The sequence below is a fragment of the Pinus tabuliformis genome, chromosome 1_2, assembly GCF_031772625.1.
Source record: "Pinus tabuliformis cultivar Carrire ecotype Pingquan chromosome 1_2, CPIR1, whole genome shotgun sequence".
Classification (NCBI taxonomy): domain Eukaryota; kingdom Viridiplantae; phylum Streptophyta; class Pinopsida; order Pinales; family Pinaceae; genus Pinus; species Pinus tabuliformis.
In genome coordinates, this window is record NC_142298.1 from 386401041 (window position 1) to 386421114 (window position 20074).

General features: G+C 39.0%; 1 protein-coding gene across 2 annotated transcripts in view; it reads right to left on the reverse strand.

The window, feature by feature from the left end:
- Positions 1 to 9580: 9580 nt before the first annotated feature.
- The window catches only part of LOC149205988 (uncharacterized), a 72584-nt gene continuing 62090 nt past the window's right edge, over positions 9581 to 20074 (reverse strand). Inside the window, exons 2-4 of one of the 2 annotated variants that reach the window (XM_089395247.1) lie at positions 17460 to 17985; positions 10925 to 11969; positions 9581 to 10553 (exon numbers count right to left, since the gene is read on the reverse strand). In XM_089395247.1, the coding sequence (XP_089251373.1) occupies positions 10073 to 10553; positions 10925 to 11937 (1494 nt within the window). In that variant the 5' untranslated portion in view covers positions 11938 to 11969; positions 17460 to 17985 and the 3' untranslated portion in view covers positions 9581 to 10072. The remainder of the gene's footprint in view (positions 10554 to 10924; positions 11970 to 17459; positions 17986 to 20074) is intronic. The other variant, XM_089395246.1, reaches the window with a different exon arrangement.

The following is a 20074-nucleotide window of genomic DNA, read 5'->3' on the forward strand; positions in this document are numbered from 1 at the left end:
TTTGGTGATCAAGTACAAGAAGGGAAGCACAAACAAGTTAGATGACATGCTCTCAAGGCCACCCACATCAAAGATCATAGCTTTGGGGACTCTTATGCACATGGAGTCATTCACCCATGATGCATATAGAGAGGCATATTCAGAGGATGAGGACTTTAAGGATGTGTTTCAACAGTTGTAGAGTCAGAGTCATGTGCACGATGGTGAAAACACCATTGATTACCATCTCCAGGATGGGTTACTATACAGGTTGGATAAGCTATGTGTTCCTAAAGGTGACCGATTGCAGCTAATTAGAGAGGCTCACACCTCCAAGGTTGCAAGACACTTTGGTGCATGGAAGACCATGGCCAACTTGCAGAGGTTTTTGTATTGGCCCAAGACGCAAGAACAAGTAGTCAGGTTTATAAGAGGATGCATGTTTTGTTGTACCATAGGCCTAGCAACAGGAAACAGGGTATATATCATCCCTTACCTATATCCACTTGTCCTTGGAAAAGCATTTATGTGGACTTTGTGGGAGGTTTACCAAAAACCAAGAACGGACATGACTACCTATTCGTGGTAGCTAAAAAATTCAACAAGATGTGTGTTTTGATGTCATGTAAAAAGACCATCAATGGGCAAGAAACAACAAACTTGTTCTTTGGACAAGTCTGGGTGCACTTTGGGATACCAAAGAGCATCGTTTTAGACAGGGACACAAGATTCCTCGGTGCATTTTGAAATACATTGTAGGAGAAGATGGACACAAAGTTGAAGAGATCTACATCATTCCATCCATAGAAATATGGGAAGATAAAAGTAATTAACAAGACTTTGGTGCAGCTTCTAAGGGGATACAACCAGAAGCATTCGAAGGCCTGGGATGAAAATCTGGTATATATACAACATTCTTACAACAGAGCAGTGCACACTTCTACTGGAAAGTCCCAATTTGAAATTTTTTTTGGCTATTTGTTGCCTTCACCTTTAGACATTGCATATGGGCAACAAGGAGGAGTGAGAGAACATCTTACAGAAGACGCCTTGAGGGATGAAAAAATTATAGAGAAAATTAGGAAGATCCATATATAGGTACAAGAGACACTGTAGAAGTCATAGGAGAAATATAAGGCCATACATGATCAGCAAAGAACAAAGAAATTGTTCAAGTTGGGAGACAGAGTATGGCTACAGTTGAACAAGGAGAGGCTACAGGTACTTGGTAAGAATATCAAGGCTCTAAGGTATAGACCCTTCGAGATACTGGAAAAGGTGGGTGATAATGCTTATCAACTCAGTTTACCACCATGTATGCGCATTTACTCAGTTGCGAATGTTGAACAAGGAGAGGCTACAGGGACTTGGTAAGAATATCAAGGCTCTAAGGTATGGACCCTTAGAGATACTGGAAAAGGTGGGTGATAATGCCTATCAACTCAGTTTACCACCATGTATGCACATTTACTCAGCTGCGAATGTAGAGAATTTGAAACTCTATGAGCCTTCCATGCTAGGTCAAGAAGAGGAACAGATCCTACCTTCCGTGGAAGATTTGGCAGCAAATCCTTACGCAGAGTTGACAGAAAATATTTTTACCCACCAAAAGTAGGTGGCCCCATAGGAGAATTTTTCTCCTAGATATCTCTTCGGCGAGCAACCCCTGATAGCCACCAATGTAGCCGATACATTGTTCCATTTGATCTTTTCTCCCTGCATCAGTCATATGTCTCATCATCCATATGTCGAGAGTATACGTTAGAAGGTGGGAAATGCAACCCAAAAGGTATGTTTTTCATTGTGCATTCGAGTGCTTATGCTTGTTTTTCTTAGGCATCTTCAGCATGGATTATTGGGTGACTTGGAAGAAGGAAGGACTTTGATCGTGGTTTTGTTCTATCGCCTTAAATGAGGGTTTAATCCTCAATCCTAGTCTCACTGGATCTCCCCTATTGACATATGGTTGTAGGAAGGGAAATACGTGGGAAACCCCGATTTTGGTAGTGTGACCTTGTTTTCCCTTTCCACATCTTTCACTCCCCTCCGCACATTACAAGACCTATTTTATCATTTTCTTTTGGGTCCATGAGGCAGTGACACTCCCCCTGCCCCTCCCCTTGTGCACATATCTGGGTCAGGCTTGGAAATGTTTCCCCAACGATTGATGCAACTAAAAGATCGTTAAAAGCATATCATGGCCACAAGCAAGAAACAAAAGAAAATAATATTATAAAATCCAAAAGCCAGGACATTTAATATAGCACATGGGTAAAGGTCAAACATGACTTCTACCCCTTATCGTGGCCATCACCTTGGTTCCAAAGGGCCAATAAGTGCCCCTACATCATTAAGGAACCGATGCATGTCCCAACCCCTGGTGGGCAATGAACTGCCCCACCTTAAAGGGTTAAGTAACTTCTTTACATCATACATAGCATGCTCTCATTTCTTGGAGCCCCGAGTAGTATTACAAAGAAAAATCAAGAAAAAGCAAAAGGAAAATAAATATTGGTGGAAAAACGAAGGTCAAGGTAACTAATGTATCCATGATTGCTCTCTCCTACATCTATACACCCAATGTGTGGACATCCCTCATCATTTCCACCCTTGAACCCATGGCATTTGGCCTTGAGACCCCATGTCCCCATCCATTCATCATCATTCGCATGACACCTATCAATTGAAGGACATACCAGGGATTTATCTTTCCCCTTAAGAGATGGGAATAACTAATAGGGTTGTTCATTAGTCACTCCTACCTAGGGAGGTAACACTATTACGAGTTTAAATCCCCAAATTTAGAAGGGAATCCCAATATAAAATCTCAATGTGCCCTTGATAAACAAGCTTGGTTCACTTAGATGCATTAACGAATTATTGTACCTAATGGTGAGGATGTATCACTGGGCATTCTATGTGATTGGAAGGTGGTTTCATCATGGGCTAAGCAACTTAATTTGGGCCCAAGTCCACTAGAGGATCATATTGACACCCTCGAGTGAAGCGTTGAGAACCATGGAACTCCCGTCATGTGCAGAGCATCATTTCACACCATGGGCACCCTCAACAATTTGCTCATTTCCCCACCTTATTCATGAGATGATGCACTTGGACTAGTGCCCCCAGCTGGCCCAACATTCACCATATGGTGTGGCAACTGATCCAAGGCCCAAAATAGGTTTGTCTCACCCCTTGAGACATGAGAGGGAAATCACCATCAGCAAATCCCTCAGTAATTGAGCATTACATGCTATTCTATCATCAAAAGACCCATGAGGCCAATTTTTGTGCCCCAAACAAAAATTGGGGCCCCACATGAGGAGCATGGAGAGTTAGGGGCCATCTACTAGTTTGAGATTTATGGAGCCTTCTCACATTTTGGCACCAAAGAACTCAACGTAGCCCTCCAACACCTCTACATTGACATGACGTCATCATTTCGACTAGCATTTGGATAGCTAATTCATATTTTCTAAAACCTACTTGGTCGACTTGTGACCAAGGGATGCATCTTGCTCAATTTTATAATGTTAGGGGGGTTGTAATCATAATTCAACCTAGTGAGACTCATATAAACAGAACTTAACTTCATTTGTATTGGATCATCATCACACTTGGGAATTTCATCCTTCTTGGAAAATTTGCACTTGTTTTTTGATTGGCTATTGGATGATCTTGGATGCATTTCGATATTTGGAGCTAAATTTTGATCTTCTTTGGAGCTATCTTTTGAATTGTGGATGGATATATCATATTGTCATCTTGTAGGTGCTTTTTGTTGATGTTTTTGTCTTGAAATATGTCTAATGTATGGAATTGTTGCAACTAGCTTAAAGCTATATTGTGCCCAAATTGTTGAAGAATGATTTTTGAAAGCTATTTGGTTGGAAATTGCATATGTTACTCATAGCATGACATTGTGATGAATTTTCCTAGTGAAAATATTGCTTTTCTCCATAAAAATCCATAATTCTTGAGTGGGTAATTCTTGAGGGTTAGTACATAGGGCATCAATTCTTGACCTTCTTAAGGACAAATTTTGCTAATCTAAAGACTCCATATGCCCAAAGGACAAGGAATTGGTCGAAGCCTTTGGTGATCAAACTTCCTTCTTCTCCATAAATTTCCTCTTCTAAATCTTGGTCCCCTTGAATAGGATAGCTAGGCTAGGGCATAAGAAAATTGCATTAGAGGAAGAATTGGTGTATTCTGGGAGCACATACCTCAAGCCTAGGGTCTTATCTACAAGGCATCCACGTTTGGAAAGCATCACATAGGTTGTCATCCATAAGATCTCTTTCCCTAGGTGTGCACTAGAAGGGAAGCCCTAACTTATATCTCCTTCACTTGGGGACTTCTTTGAGGGTTGTATGAGCTTAGTACTCAATGGAATAAATCATAAGAAGCCATTTCTCCTCCTTGTTGTGATCTTGGGAGTACTTTTGTCCATGATAATTCAAGAAACCCCAGATTTCATGCAAGTTTTTTTTTAGGTCTCCTAGGGGAGCAAAATACCTATAAAAGTGTCATATTACCACATAGAGCTTCCCTTGAGAGGTCCTACCTCATCACCTAGCACCATAAGACTTAGAATATCTATTAAAAGGTGATTATCATCCTATTAAGACTCCTCCCATTAGTGAAAGTCCATAAAGAGCAGAGTACCTTGGTTGTGGTGATAGTGGTCCATTATTTCATTATTATCACTTGGTCTAGCTTTATGTCCTATAAGCTTTCCCTCCTTAGGGCTTGCTAGATTTTTTGGTAACAGATACAATTTTGCAGAAGAGGTCCAGAACTACAAGACAAGCGCATCATGACCTTTGGAAAATTCGGTTGAAAGGACAACTTCCAGGCAAATCTAAATGGTATACCAAAGAGAAGATGGAAGAAAAATTTCCTCACCTCATTCAGTAGAATCTTTTGGGAACAAAAAACCTCCCAAAATCGGGAGGTGTGATCCAGATTGGATTATTATATTGTTTTTCATCCATATCGATGCTTTCAGAGTAGAAAAAGAGGAGGAATCATCTCTCAAGACCATTTTTATCGGCAAGACCTAGTTTAGCAAATTGAGATCTGAAACCTTCCATGAGCGTTTTGAGGCATCAAACGACACTTTTTGGGGTTAAAACTTTTCCAATTTAGCACCATATTGTTTTTTCATATTCTAAACACAAATACCTTTCCAACGATGCAAAAATCACGTCATTCAGAGCCTGTATGCGAAAGTTAGGCCACTCAAAAGTTGACCTGCCTATTTTCACCACCATATTTCAATATGATGTCACATCAACCCCCATCATCCATGGAAAAGGGGCTAGCCATGTATTATGATGAAGAAGACTCTAGAAGATTCTATATTGTAACTATGGTTAAGAGTGGAGGCAGTTAAACCTAACCACTAGTACGCTATCAGGTCGTGTTATAATTGGGCCACTATGAGGTAAAAGGGTTTCATTCTTTAGAGTGCATTTTTGTCATGCTGAGCAAAAATAGCTAAAATGGAAAGGAAATAGAGCAGATAGAGAGGATTTGTGCACTATAGTAGCCTACAGGCCACGGGCCATACTTCTTTGTACTCGCAAACATTTTCTATTCAGAGAAAGAGAGAAGAGCGGCCTCACCTTCCAACTGAGTTTTTCCCCCGAAAGGGGTCATATCATGTGTCAAATGTGTGTATGATTTTTTATTTCGTCATTCTCTATTTTCTACATAATTTTTATTTCACATTCATGCACTATTAGCAGTTTTCTACATATCTAGAAATCTAAAAAGAAATAGAACTATAATAGTGTAGAATTTCAGATTTTAAATATAATTTTATCAAATCTATTGTGATGAACTATCAAGTGAAATATCCACGGCAGTTTACGAATCATTTTCCATTCCTAGAAAATCAAGCACTTGTAAGCATATAAAGCCTTCACAACGCTGATGGATATGTGATAGGTCGCAATCTACTGCTTACCAATATCATCTCTTGAAACCAATTGTGTTTATTGTCTTGCCCATTATAAATATAAAGCTTTTCAGTTCACCTCGAAGCACTTTGTTACCATCTCAAGCAGGGTAACCATAGATTTGAAGGCAAGTGGGGAGAAAAAACAACTTATGGTTCATCACTCGCTGAACCAATTCCATCGCAACTTATTACAATTATTTTTCATAAATTCAATTAATCCCATGAAAACTTACGAAGAACTTATTACAATTATTTTTCATACATTCAATTAATCCCATCAGAACTTAAGAAAATTGTTTTTCATAGATTCAATTACTTAAATTGCAGAAACACACCAAACAAATTCGATTGCTTAAACTGCAGAAGCACACCAAACAGATTCGATTGTTTTTCATGGATTCAATTACTTAAATTGCAGAAGCACACCAAACAGATTCGATTGCTTAAACTGCAGTAGCACACAAAAAGAAATCCAATACTAAAATATAGTGATAGAATCGATAATTCGACAATACGTTCCCTACTAGTCCCTTTAATATTTATAACCATCAATAAAAAGTTCAAACGACACTTGACTGCTGACAAAGCTTTAAAATTTAAAGACCACAAGGTAAAACCATTCCTATAAACTACAATAAAAATTTGATAGATTTCTCTTAAATAAATGGTACCAAACCAAAAACCACCGACCCTTCTTGAAAAATACATAGAACTCTCATACCAAGGTGATTGATAACAAGAATATGAGTTGTATAAGTTGTTGTTTATCCAACCCTGTGTGCAAAATACTAGACCCTAAAAAGCTTCGGACGGAACTATAGGCAGCCTTGACTACCGATTCTCAGCACTTGCATAAATGCAAGCCATCCATGATTCAGTATGACAAAGGGTTCAAACCAAAATGGGCATAGTCAAAAGAAACATCACTCTGGTTACTGTCTTTTCTTGATTTTCCATGCAAATGCTACCGTGCAAGATATCGTGTGAATGCATGTTTTAAGTTATATATATAGATTAACTTTATAAGATAGTCTCCCACTTTTTTATTTTGTCACCAGCCAACTTAACCTCAGATCTATTAAGCATAAAAAGATCAAATCTTTATAAGGTATGAAGCTCTCGTCATGTTTTTGCATATATAAATAGGTTTGCAACTCAAAAAATTCAATCCTGCTTGTTGCTTTATAGAACCAGGTCCCAGGACAGATCTAAAATAGTTATTATTTTTATTTTTTTTACATAAAAGCTATGTTGCACAAGTTTTTGGAACGTGGGAACATTGGGAACTTGGGTAAGGGTGTCAGGAACGGCTAAATGTTTCCCCAAAATTTACAAGAAACAACTATTCAAGAGCGGTAATATTATATAATAAAAAAATAAAAAATATTTTTTAGTTATATAATTTATATAATAATCAAAATTAATATTGAATTAAAATATTCAAATATTAAAATCAATTTAAATATATAAATAATAAATATATAATCTCTCTTATATATAAATATATTCTCTGGGTGTCTCTCTCCCTGAGTCTCTCCCTTTTATATACATAAAATATTAAAATGTCAAGTTCATTATTAGTGCTCAATCTGGCTTAAAAATACAACGGAACAATTTTACATATGTTTCTCTAGTTATTCTTAAGAGAAAAGTAAAACAACTCTAATGTTTAAGCATTGAATGCCACATACAATATGCACACACAATCTTCTGCAATATATATACATAAACAACAAAATAAATACTCATCCGTATGACATCCCAAATATCGCCCTTACATAACAAAACAAATAAATACTCATCAGCATGACACCGACGTATCACCCTTACATCTAGGTGCCACACGCTTCCTTAACCCATCAAGAGATTGCTCCAGTTTCTCAATTAAGGATATCGGTGTTAAGGATGTCTTTGGCCTTTCTTCCTGCTAAGGTTTCAACATAGGCTCATGTTTTGTGGGTAGTTCAACATATTTCTCTATAGGCTTTGTATTCCCCAACTATGTCACAGGGTTCGCTGAATTTCGAACCTTGGTTCAGCAGGTTCAGCAAACCTGATAGTCGAACCTCAAATTCGAACCTAAACGACTTCGAACCTCAACAAATTCGAACTTGAAGGCGAACCTAAAGACGAACCTGAAGCCGGATTTTATAATTTTTTAAATTTTTTTGGGGTTCAAGGTTAAAGTTCAGGCGGTTTCTGTTAGTTGTTTTAAGGTTTAAGAGAAGAACCATGGGCAACACATGGTTTTCTCTTGTTCCACTTCCTGCCAATTAGTTTCCTGCGCTAGCCACTTGTTTGGCTTTATTTACCATGGTTGTCGATAGATTTTCACAAGCCAACTTCAATCTGAGTGTACTCGCTCTATTGTGCTCAGTGTTGCTGCTACGTGTTGTATTCTATACAATTTCTTGAATTCAATTTCTAGACGCTGCTTGTCCCCGCCGCTTGGAGCGTGAAATGAATCGTGGTCGTGATTTGTGGCTTGTGATTTCTCCATGATTTTGCAATATAGTTCTATTGTAATTTGTATGTTTAAATTTTGATTATATTTTAATTATGTGATTTTTTCCGAGATTATAAGTATTTGACATTATACATATTCTTTTCTTTTAAATTTCGGAGATTGAAAATTATGCCATTCCTTTTTGTATTTGCAAACTACAATGGTGTATGTTTACATTTTGATTTAACTAATGTCATTGATAATTAGATGCTATTATGATTAATCTATTCATGTATGTTTACTAATAAGTATTAAGAATTCTTACTCATATAGTTTTATTGATTGATTTAGATTTTTTATTATTTTGTGTCACATAATATGTATATATATGTTGAAAAATATGTATAGTCGAATTTAATGTGGAACCTCATCGGAAAATTTGAATTCGAATTCAAATCGAACTTAATCGCTGCTGAACTCGAATTCGAACCCGAACCGTGCCAGGGAACGCCGGAACTCCAAAAAAACAGTCTTCAAAGCTCCCGGAACTTTCCCCAGCTCCCATTGCAGCTCCCGCTGAAAATGGAACGTTCCCATACAGTTCCAAAGCTCCCGGAATGCGGGAAGCTCCCATTGCAACTCCGACTGAAAAAGGAACGTTCCCATACAGTTCCAAAGCCATTGGAACGGGTTTCCCATCTCTTAAGAACAGTGCCCATGTAACATAGCATAACAGTATTGATATAAATATCCTCTCAGAATTACTGACAAATGTAACACAATTCAATCCTGCTTGTGGCTTTATAGAACCAGGCCCAGGACAGATCTAGAATAGTTATTATTTTTATTTTTTTTACATAACAGTTTTGGTATAAATATTCTCTCAGAATTATGGACAAATGTGACGCATGCCGCATACTAGGTTGTAAAATGTGCCTCAGAACAAACACCTGCCCCTAGTAACCTGTAAAATGCACCTCTATATGCAAACACATGCACATGCCCCCTGGTAGGGGTTAGAATGCACCTTTCCCTGCAATAGTGATGCCACAGTATATATACTTCTTTGTGCGATAATATAATGATGCCGTAGTATATATAATTGCTTCCAATTTCCAACAGGGTTTCCACACCATAAAATTCACCTTTGCTGAAATGTCATTTCCTTTGCATAGAAAAACATGCCAAACCAAAGAATGCCCGAAATCCCTGAATGGATTTCAAGGAATATTTAGATGAGACACGTAATGTTTAAAAAAAATTACAATGCAACCAAGCATAATATGGGACCTAGATTAGCAGCCTAATAACCAGCATCACTGATACAACTACACTTGGAGCAGTCATTTTTATAGTTACTCGCAAGAAAATAAATTCAAGTTAAAATAGAAGCTACCCAATTAAATGAGATCTTACACATTAGCATTAAAATCATAACCAGAAAATTTCCTCCCTACTACCCCATAGTACTATATACATCTGATGTGATGAAAGAACTGACCAGCCAAGACTTGTACTCTCCATGAGAAGAATTAGAACATAGGTGACAACTATCCTATGCTCCATCCTAGGAACAATCCAGCACCAGCACCAGCAAGACCTAAACCCAATACCAGAGTAAGGCCCATAATGCGATCAAAGAACTGACTGACCAAGACTTGCACACTCCATAAGACGACTTAGAACATAGGTAACAACCATCCCATGCTCCATCCTAGGAGCAATCCAGCACCAGCAAGACCTATACCCAGTGCTACAGCAATGGCCCATGCGGTGATGTCAAACTTTTTCCGCCCAATTTTGTGTCGTTTGTTATGACTAGCCTTTGAACCAGCCCACTGTCGGTGCTTCATTGACCTCCAGGGAAAGAGTGCACCCAACTGATCCTCTGAGACAGATTGCTCATTTGATTTTATTTGCAGGCATAGAGTTTCTGTCTGTAAAAGTCGAATCCATTGCCGATAAGCAAATAGATGTGATGCTTCCTTCAGAAAAAGTCGTAAGAGCTGTTCCTTCTCAGAAAAAGCTCGTGCAGCTGCTTTCTCTGCTTCTCTTGCTCTGGTCTGGGAATGGCAAAGTGCCTCCAATAACTGTGCCCTGTCTCCATCACTTTCAAAGCTAAGCCTACTTTCACTCCAAGTTTTGTTTGTACTCTCAGAGCTACAAAAGTAAAACAGATAGAAGTTTCAGTCTGGTTAAAAAAAAAGAATTTTAAGTTTCAACCAATGTCATAATGTAGAATCCAGGACACAATGTTAATAACAGAAAACACGAGAGTTCCTTGTTAATAATGTCAGCCTGGAATCTGGATTCAGGCGGTCTTGTACTAGTGTCTAAAGATGAATGCAAATGCCTGCCTATTGAAAAAAAACAATTTGTTTCTTCTTATTGAAACCTAAGATGAACCAAGCATTTACATAAATCTAAACGGATTGAACATTTATTACAGATGGCTTTAAAAGGTACTCTCCCTGAAATTGGAAAAACATTTTAATTGGTAAGCTATCTTGTTAAGCTGCAGGAAACATTACCTTGAGGTTCTCTCACCATCATTTATTGAAGGATAATGTGATGCAACAGACAAGGAAGGTGAGTCCATGCTTCTAGAAACTTGAAAGGTGTATGTTTGTTCATTTGCTTTCAAGAATGATGAAACATTCCGTCCAACAGACTCAGAAGATCCTTTGTGATATCGACCACTGCGCTCTGAAAACCCACCATAGGTTATCTTATCTACGGTGAGTAAAGGACCCTTTTTTATTCGCATAATTTGAGGTGGAGGAAGGTCGCAGTTCTCAATATGGTCTAATGACTTCTGCGCAACTAGTGTGGCTAGTTCATCCTCATCGGCAGTGCGCCACCAGGGCCCACCTTTATCACATGATTTGGAAGTTGTTATGTTACTAGCATATTTCTCATATCCTTCCGAGATTGCATATTTTTCTGTCTTTTCAGTCATCCAGTGATAATCCTGATCCCAATAATCAGGATAAGAAGACTTTGGATCTTCCTTGGCATTTTCATTATCATATAACTTCTGCATGCCAACGCTCTCACTCTCTACAGTTCTGAATGTAATATCTTGATTTTTAGAAGCAGACTGTTCTGTGCCACTCAATTTTTCTCCTGCAAAAACATCCAAGCTGGATTCTTTATGTCTATCTGCATTTTCAGGGCAATCGGCATCATACTTGGAACTCATAGGAACCTCATCCTCCATCTGAATATCAACAGTTTCACACTTCATGTCTTTAACATACTCGTAGGTGAAATCCCTCTGGTATCCAAAACTAGGCTGCCACTGTAGCCACCATCTTGTGTCTGGAGAGAGGTTAATGTTTGAAGAATTCCAATTGACGGGTACAAAAGCTGAAGAAGAATTATCTGTTCCACTCTCAGTATCAGAGTGAGATGGGTCGGACTGAGACTTTGACGATGTTGCATTCGGACAGCAAGCCAGTTTTGGAGCTCTTTTAGCATCCTCCTGCATGAAACAGCGATTTGCAGTACGCTGCCAGGCAGCTCGTGCTTCTGCTGCAGCCATTATGTCATCACAGATGTTGGAAATCTGACAAACTACAGCATAAAAGCAACACAATATTATTAAGGGTTGGCACAAACAAGAAATCCATACAAGAGATTCCTTGCAAGGAATTTCATATTGATTAATGTATGCAAAATTAATACAAAAAAAATGCACATAGCTCAAAAGATATTTAATTAGATGAACTAATGAAAGGTTAAGGACGGTGAGATCAGGTTGGATTTGGATGAAATAATAAAAGGCCGAGCGACGAATTCAAGTTAATTTTAGATGAAATAACTAAAGGCCAAGGATGGTCAATTCAGGTTAAATTTTAAAGTGATGCATACTGGACTATGTAAACAAATTATTTTCAGAAAATTTGATAGGTTTGTTATGCTCGAATTTCAAACAAATAAATGAAATCCAGGAAAACTTAGGACTACACATTGACACAATCATATGTAATCAACAATAAAACTAATTATTTGTTCCCTTCATGTAATAAATGAAGTAGCTTAGAATTCGGTTTTTTTTTATGAGGGCATAGAAATGGAGAGGTGTGGAAGCATGGTGGTCGCTCGCAGGGTTTTCGATCAAATGCCCAAGCGCGATGTGTGTTCATGGACTGTGATGATTGGATCTTATGCAAAGAATGGCCCTCCCCAGGAGGCCCTGTATCTTTTCCACCAGATGATGGGAACAGGCGTCCAGCAGAATCACTTCGCCTTCGCCAGTGTTCTTCCGGCATGTACTGCCTTGCCATCTCTGCAACATGGTATGGAGATCCATGGCCGAATCAGAAGGAGAGGATATAAGCTTCATGTTGTTGTGGCGAATGCCCTTCTGCATATGTATACAAAATGTGGGAGGGTAAAGATTGCACGCGAATTGTTTGACGAAATGCCGGAACGAGATGTCATATCCTGGACGGTTATGCGGTCTGGATATGCGCAGAATGGGCTTATAGATGAAGCTCTGAAGCTCTTTAATGAAATGCCTGAGAAGGACGTGGTCTCGTGGAATGCAATGATTACGGGGTTCGAGCAGAATGGACGCGCTAACGAGGCCCGGAAACCATTTGAGGAAATGCCCCAGCGGGACATAGCCTCATGGAATGCAATGATTGAGGGGTTTACACAGGCCGGGCTTGTTGACGAGGCCCTGAGACTTTTTTGGGAAATGCCGCAGCACGATGCATTCTCGTGGAATACTATGACCGCGGGGTCTGCACAGAATGGGCGTGTGGACAAGGCCGTCGGTTTCTCTGGAAAAATGCCTTGCAGGGATGTGTTCTCGTGGACTGCGTTGAAGGCAGGATTTGCACAGAATGGGCTTGTTGACAGAGCCCTGAAGCTGCTTAAGGAAATGCCTCGGCCGAATGTGATCTCGTGGAATGCAATGATTTCAGGATTTGCACAGAATGGGCATGCCGAGGAGGCAATGAAGCTCTTTAACCAAATGCAGGCAGCTGGCGTGAAGCCAATCTCGAAGACATTCCCCAGTATTCTCCCGGCATGTGCCAACTTAGAAGCTCCGGAGCAAGGAATTGCGACAGCCCGCTTTTCTGTGGAGAAGATATGTAGTGGAAAGCAGCAGTCTGATCACTCTGCCTCGTTCCAGATCCAGATCGTGCTCCTTTCTGGAAAAACTCTGCTACAATGGGCAAGCTCTTCGGATCTAGTGCAGGACCTCAAGCAAATCCTGGAATTTAGGCTGGGGATTCCCTCGACTTCTCAACGACTCCTCCACGAAGGTAAACAACTTGAGGATCCTTATCCCCTTTCTTTTTACAGCATTAAGAGAAATGCCTCCATCTTTTTTACCCTTCGTTTGAGAGGGGGAGCTGTTGGACAGTCATCTTCAGCTGCGGCTTTTTCTTACAAAGATGTTGTCCATGCTCAGAAGCCCAAGAAAACAGCTCCTCCAGCTCAGGCTCCCAAACCTTTTCTGGTGGACAAACTGGAGGAAACCCCCTCCATTGAAATAATGCATCCTTCGCTGGATGAGCAAATCCAAAAGTATGCAGAGCATGCCATTATTTGCAGGTTCAATGGGCTATGGCCTCGCACAGCAGATCTCTACCAATGGATTCACTCTAACTGGACCAACAACTGCAAGGTTTTTCTCTGCTCAAAGGGTTTCTTCATTGTAGTATTTGCTTTCAGTGAAGACTACCAAAAAGCATTAACTGAAGGCCCATGGTTTTGGGGCTCAGCAGGTTTATTCCTCACCCCTTGGTTCCCAGATTTCGATCCTTCTTCAGCAATCATCACCAAGCTCCCCATCTGGGTCAGACTTCCTAATCTCCCGACGCATCTATGGCACTTTGTTGTATTCCAAGGAATCGGCGACACTCTAGGCCGCTTTCTAGCCACAGACACCTCTAGAGGGGAAAAAGGCATATACACCTTTGCCAGAATTTGTGCAGAAATAGACATGAGCAAAGGTCTACCAGATCAGATAAATCTCAAAATTGGAGACTTCCATTGGACTCAGTCCCTAGATTACGAGAACACAGCCTTTCGCTGCTGAAATTGCCATCACACAGGGCACCTTCAGAGCTCTTGTCCCTCGATGCCTGCCCAAAAGAAGAAAGCCAATCCTAAGCCGAAATCCAAAAGCTGGAAACCTCATGATCCTCCTCCGTGGATGATTATGATTCCAGCTCAGATGAAGAGGAAGGGGATGCGGAAGGAATGGATACAAAGCAAGCACAAGATCCGCCTTTGACTGGTCCTGAGGAATCTTTTGTCCCACCAATCTCACAGAAAAGAACTCATGAGTCCTCCCCCTCGGATTCAGACAAGGAAACCTCTCCGTCAGCCCAGCTCAGTTTGCAAATCATGCCAGCTCAGCAGAGTCATCTTGATTGGGTCAAAGTTGGTAAAAAGAAAGGAAAAAAATGCCGAATAGTTGATTCTACCCACGTTGGGTAGAATCCTCTGTTCTGCTCTTGTTTCTCTGTTCTTCTTGTTACTTCTTGCTTAGCACTGCTCTCTTCTTGGTTTCTCTTTGGGGCCGAGGTGGATAGTCAATCCTTTCCGGCTGCCTGTTTTCTTGCTTCTCTTGGTTGTAACTTCATATTGTACCATACTTCCTCTTAATAGAATTAGTTTTTACCGAGAAAAAAAAAAATGACGTAGCTTAACGAATATTCAACATATATATGATGCTTTTTCTTCCAAAAAAAAAAATTCAAACTAATTTACAGTTGCCAAAAAAAGCTTTCCTTGGCAAATTATTGAAACCAAAAAAATCTTAGGCATCAAGAATATCATACATTCAAAATTTAAATTATTCTGCCATTGAAAACAAATCTCATTTATTGTCTTTTGAATACATTTCTCTCCTTTAAATGTTTGGTGTTATGTGTTCTGTCAGAGTAGCAGCTGAAATCTATACTAAATCAACTCTTTATATTTGAAGATGCATAAGGTTCTCTGCTTGGTTGAGTTGTTTATAGCATACCACAGTATCTGGTTGGAAGGTTTAATCGCTACCAGCATTGTAAATTGGACCTCCTTTTATAGTAGCAGGGATACACTACTTTCAATCTTGTTAAACTAAGGATCAAGCAATGACAGTATCAAACTATTTATTCCCGGCCATTTCTTTCAATTTGATGACTTCAAGCAAAAAATGGTGCAATTTGTACAGCACATCCTAGCCAAAGTACTTTCACGGCTCCTATTGCTAAAGGTCGAGACCAACATGACTGTCAACATGCCCGAATAATGAAGTTACGGAATCAACACAAACCATGCAAACGAGTACCAGACTGCTGCAAGTCTCATATCAGGTTCAGTTCATCCCTAATAATGCAGTTCTAAGTCTTAAATGAGTTCGTCACTAATAATGCAGTTAACCAAGAATAATTATTTCATCCACCAACAACGTTGAAAGTACGAACACTATTAGCACCTAATCAATTATTTTTTATGTGCATTCCTGGATCCATTTCATTAATGAGTTTTAAAGCCATGAGTTGTGATTCACTCTACCTGCAATCATGTACTACAAGTCGTAATTAAATTCAAAATTTTCATGACACTTTCACGTTCTCTAAAGTTAGGCACACCTTCTGAAAAATGCCGTGACTTCAGAATCTTTGGCACTTTTTTTAATGCATGCATCTAATGAAAATACCTTGGTTTCAGCGTCCATGGAACTACTTTTCCATAATGCAGGCACCTGAGATAAGGTTTTAGCAAAAGGAAAGAGATATATCAGAGATGACAAAACATGCAGAGCGGGGCTTGAGACTTAATTTTACTCTAAAAACATCACACGGCAGTGCAGATTGGCCAAAATTCCGTTAGGATATTTGCTCTCAAAATTCCAAACATAGGATACTTGCTGCTTCGGTTGAGGGGACACATATTTGCTAGAAAATGTGATACTATCAAAGCCAGACATCTGTAAGCCTTGGACTTGAATTCAGCCATTCTAACGTTTCAAAAAGCTTCTTCAATTTCAGCAATATAAGCAAGCACAATTCGTTCCTTGAATCTGGCTTTAACCAGATATATATGATTCTTGCAGTTTTTCAATTAGAAAAGCATGGACTCCGGCTGCCAAGTTTTTCCATTCTTGAATGTATTTTTCAACCAAATCTTTATATTGGAGACAAGCGAGTTTGATGAAGAGCTTTTCTTCTTCCATGTCCTAAATAATCTTAAACAAATCCATTGTGAAGACAGTTTACTGAATTACTTAAGGACGGGTAGACCACCATATACTCTAGTCATAAGCAAGGGATTCAAGGTACAGCAATGTGGTATTACGACATTCATCATCATTTTTAGACAGGTTCATAATGAACTATCAGTCAATTTTATTAGCCCATATTGTATCTTCATGACCATTCTTGCAATGCAATTTGGGCAAATCAATTTTTAACGGTTTGCTAACCTAACTATATGTGGGGCCTACATACAAAGACACCATAATGATGCATTCAGGGTTGTATTTGCTTGATTTGTTGGACTTGCCTGTAGAGCTAACATCAGAGAGTCTGTTCATTAATGGAATTTAATAGTGTTTCCAGGTATTGATCAAGAGAGGATACTGCCTCTACAGTTGCACTATTTTTATATCATGTGCAAAGAAATTTTCTTGGAGTAGCTCAATTCTTTCATTCAAATTATCATTTTTTCAAATGCCTCGATGTTGAAATCCATTTTTCAATCGAGAAAAATTAAGCCCACAATTGGATTTAGCCTCTGGTCCTTTTGATTTAGTCTTCAAATTTGGCTTCTAATTCAGTCACACTTGTAACATGAGTATTAGCCATTATGCCTTTTTCCTCTCTTTTAATAAAACTTTTTGGCCTTTTGATTTAATAAATATAAAGAAAAAAGTGGTCAGGTGAGGGAAACAAAAATTTCTGAAATGGAATCCCGGGCTCAAGTCCCCAACACTTCCAAATATTTTACTAACGCTGTCTTTTAATTTTTTTTGAATATTTCTAGCTACTTCACGAGAATTTAAACAAAAATGTTCTTTTAAAGGTTCCAGTATTAATACTTTTCAAACCTTACTTCTTAATGTGTTGTGGCAGTCGATTGTCACAAGCTGCAGTCCCCGCCCTTCCCCGCACACAGCCCCAACAGAAATCCCGGATTTGAATGGGACTGATCACTGCTGGAATCTGAATTGTGCAACACCACCCTTAGACGACTTCCATTGGTCAATTTTGAGGAATGTCCAACTGTAAAGTCAGAAACTCTTCCAGCCGGTCACTGTATTTGCCTTGGGATCCTAGAGGAGAATCTGGTAAACTCTGCCATCTTTGACCGGTGCCTCTATTTCTGCTGATGCTTATATCTTAAGCTCTCATTTCTGTGGTTCAAAAATCTCTTTTTATTGGAACCTGATGAGGATACAAAATATTATTCTCCAGTGTCCAGTGACCAATGGACCCCATAATATGTCCTGGACATGAGTTGTGAGTTCATCTACTTGGACTTCCATCAATATAGCATAAATTTGGCATCCTAACAGCCCCTGAAGCCAATGGTCTAACTCATAAGCCTAACATGTTGCAAACTCTTTTCAGTGCTTGTCCTGAAGTAGGAAACGATGGGAATCAGGAATATCATAAAGCTTTCAAACGAGGACTGATATAATTTCGCCTTCTTGCAATAAGCTTGGTCTTTGACTGACACAACCTTTATCCATCATTACCAGTTACTCTATGTATGGGATATGCCAGACGAAGAAGTGAGATATGCCGAGACGAAGAAGTGACGAGAAAAAGACAACCCATAATTTCTTTGAAAATAATTGTACATTAAAATATGCAAATATATGCATTAACAAACTATTTTAAAATAATCAAATCAACATGCAAGATTGAATTTCACTAACAATAATCAAGACTTATTGAAATTACAAATTAAGGAAAAAAAGTCAAATTTCACTACATAGTTTAAAACTTCAATCTTTGAAGATGAGATAAGATAATTTTATTAATCTCTGATGAATAACCACAAAAGTAGGCCAACAGGACTGATATAACCAGTAGGAATACAATGTGGGAGTGCAAGTGCATCTCTTAGAATAAGCCGAAAATAATATAAAGAAAGAGAATTACATATGTAAAATGTCATAACACATGTATAAACCCTGACAAAGGTACAGTGGTATAAAATACTAAGTGAGTTTGTCAAACACTCGAAAGATGGACAACTCAAGAACCAATCCAGAGAGATGGAGAGATCTGACAATGAAGCCAATGATGTCAAGGTATCCTAAGTCTGATAGTTGAAGGTGAGGGGGGCAAATTGAGCATTTGCGCAGTGTCACAGTCCTCTCAAACCATCGGGGGGTCTAGTTATATGATCCTGGGGGCAGGGGGGATGTATGGGATACTCCTAGCATCCGAGGCCCATAAAAGAAAACGAAAACTCTAAATGGATGTTTAGTTGCTCCTTTCCGATTTTTTATTATCAATTGCATTAAAATCTTCGACTATACTTGTGGCTTTGTTGGCATATGTACTCGTGGATTGGTTTTGGTTGAATGCAAGACAAAAACCCATATGGAAAATTTTAGGCAAGAGAAATCGCACAATCACAAAGAACCAGAGTAATCAAAGAGAGGAGATAGTGAAGGAGCTCTAGATGAAGATTGACAACAGTCCCAGGTGAACTGGAGAACCAAAGCTCAAAGTTGAATCCTAGACGAAGAGGAAAGCTCCGTAATTGCAAAATCCTATTAGACGTAACTGGAGGTTATGAATCTATGATACCAAATGGTATGTGAAAGGAAGAAAAAGTGCATGATATGCTTCCTACACTAATCGAGGAGAGACAAATGTGTTGAAATTAAATAAACAAAATGGCAATAATAAATAACACAAAACATACAACCATTAGACAATGATTTCTTGGGGAAAACCATTCCGAGTGGAAAAACCCACACTCTAAAGCACACTCAATGTATTATTCAACAACGAAACGGTTACAATACACTATAGAATCTTCATGCTCTTAATGATAGTGTTAATCACTAGCATAAGGATTTTAGAGAAATTTTGGTAACATAACAATAAGCTAAAATTCACACCCTATTTTCCTTCAACCCTAGCACTCAATAAATAGTCATAACAAAACCATTAACCATTTGTGGTTTTCAATTCTACATATTGGAAACTACCAACAACTATTGGTTATAATTCATTGCCTACTAGTGATTTGCATTTATTCCATGACACTACTCAATGTAGGAATTTACAGGGTAAGTTCCTCAGACAGAACACCAAAGGACACCGCTCACAAACAGATCACAGATCAATACACCAGTATTTTGACGTGGTTAAAACCCTCAAAGAGGGAAACAGTCCACGGCCTGAGCCAACGCGGCCACTTCAGGCAATATATTAATAAAAAGAATGAAAATTTACATAAGCTTCTCTCATGAACGGTTAACCTACAAATGACCCTCCATGCTCTTTAAATAGAGATCATGGACCAATCGGGTGTTAAGCCACGGATCAAGTGTCGGTAATACCGAGGAGAGAATGAACCGTCGGATCACTACATATCGTGACCGTCGGATTGTAAGTTACAAAATGTACATAGTAAAGAAACACACTTTACCTAACTCTATACTAGACCAAGTTATACTTAACTATTTCCTATGTGTCGGAATA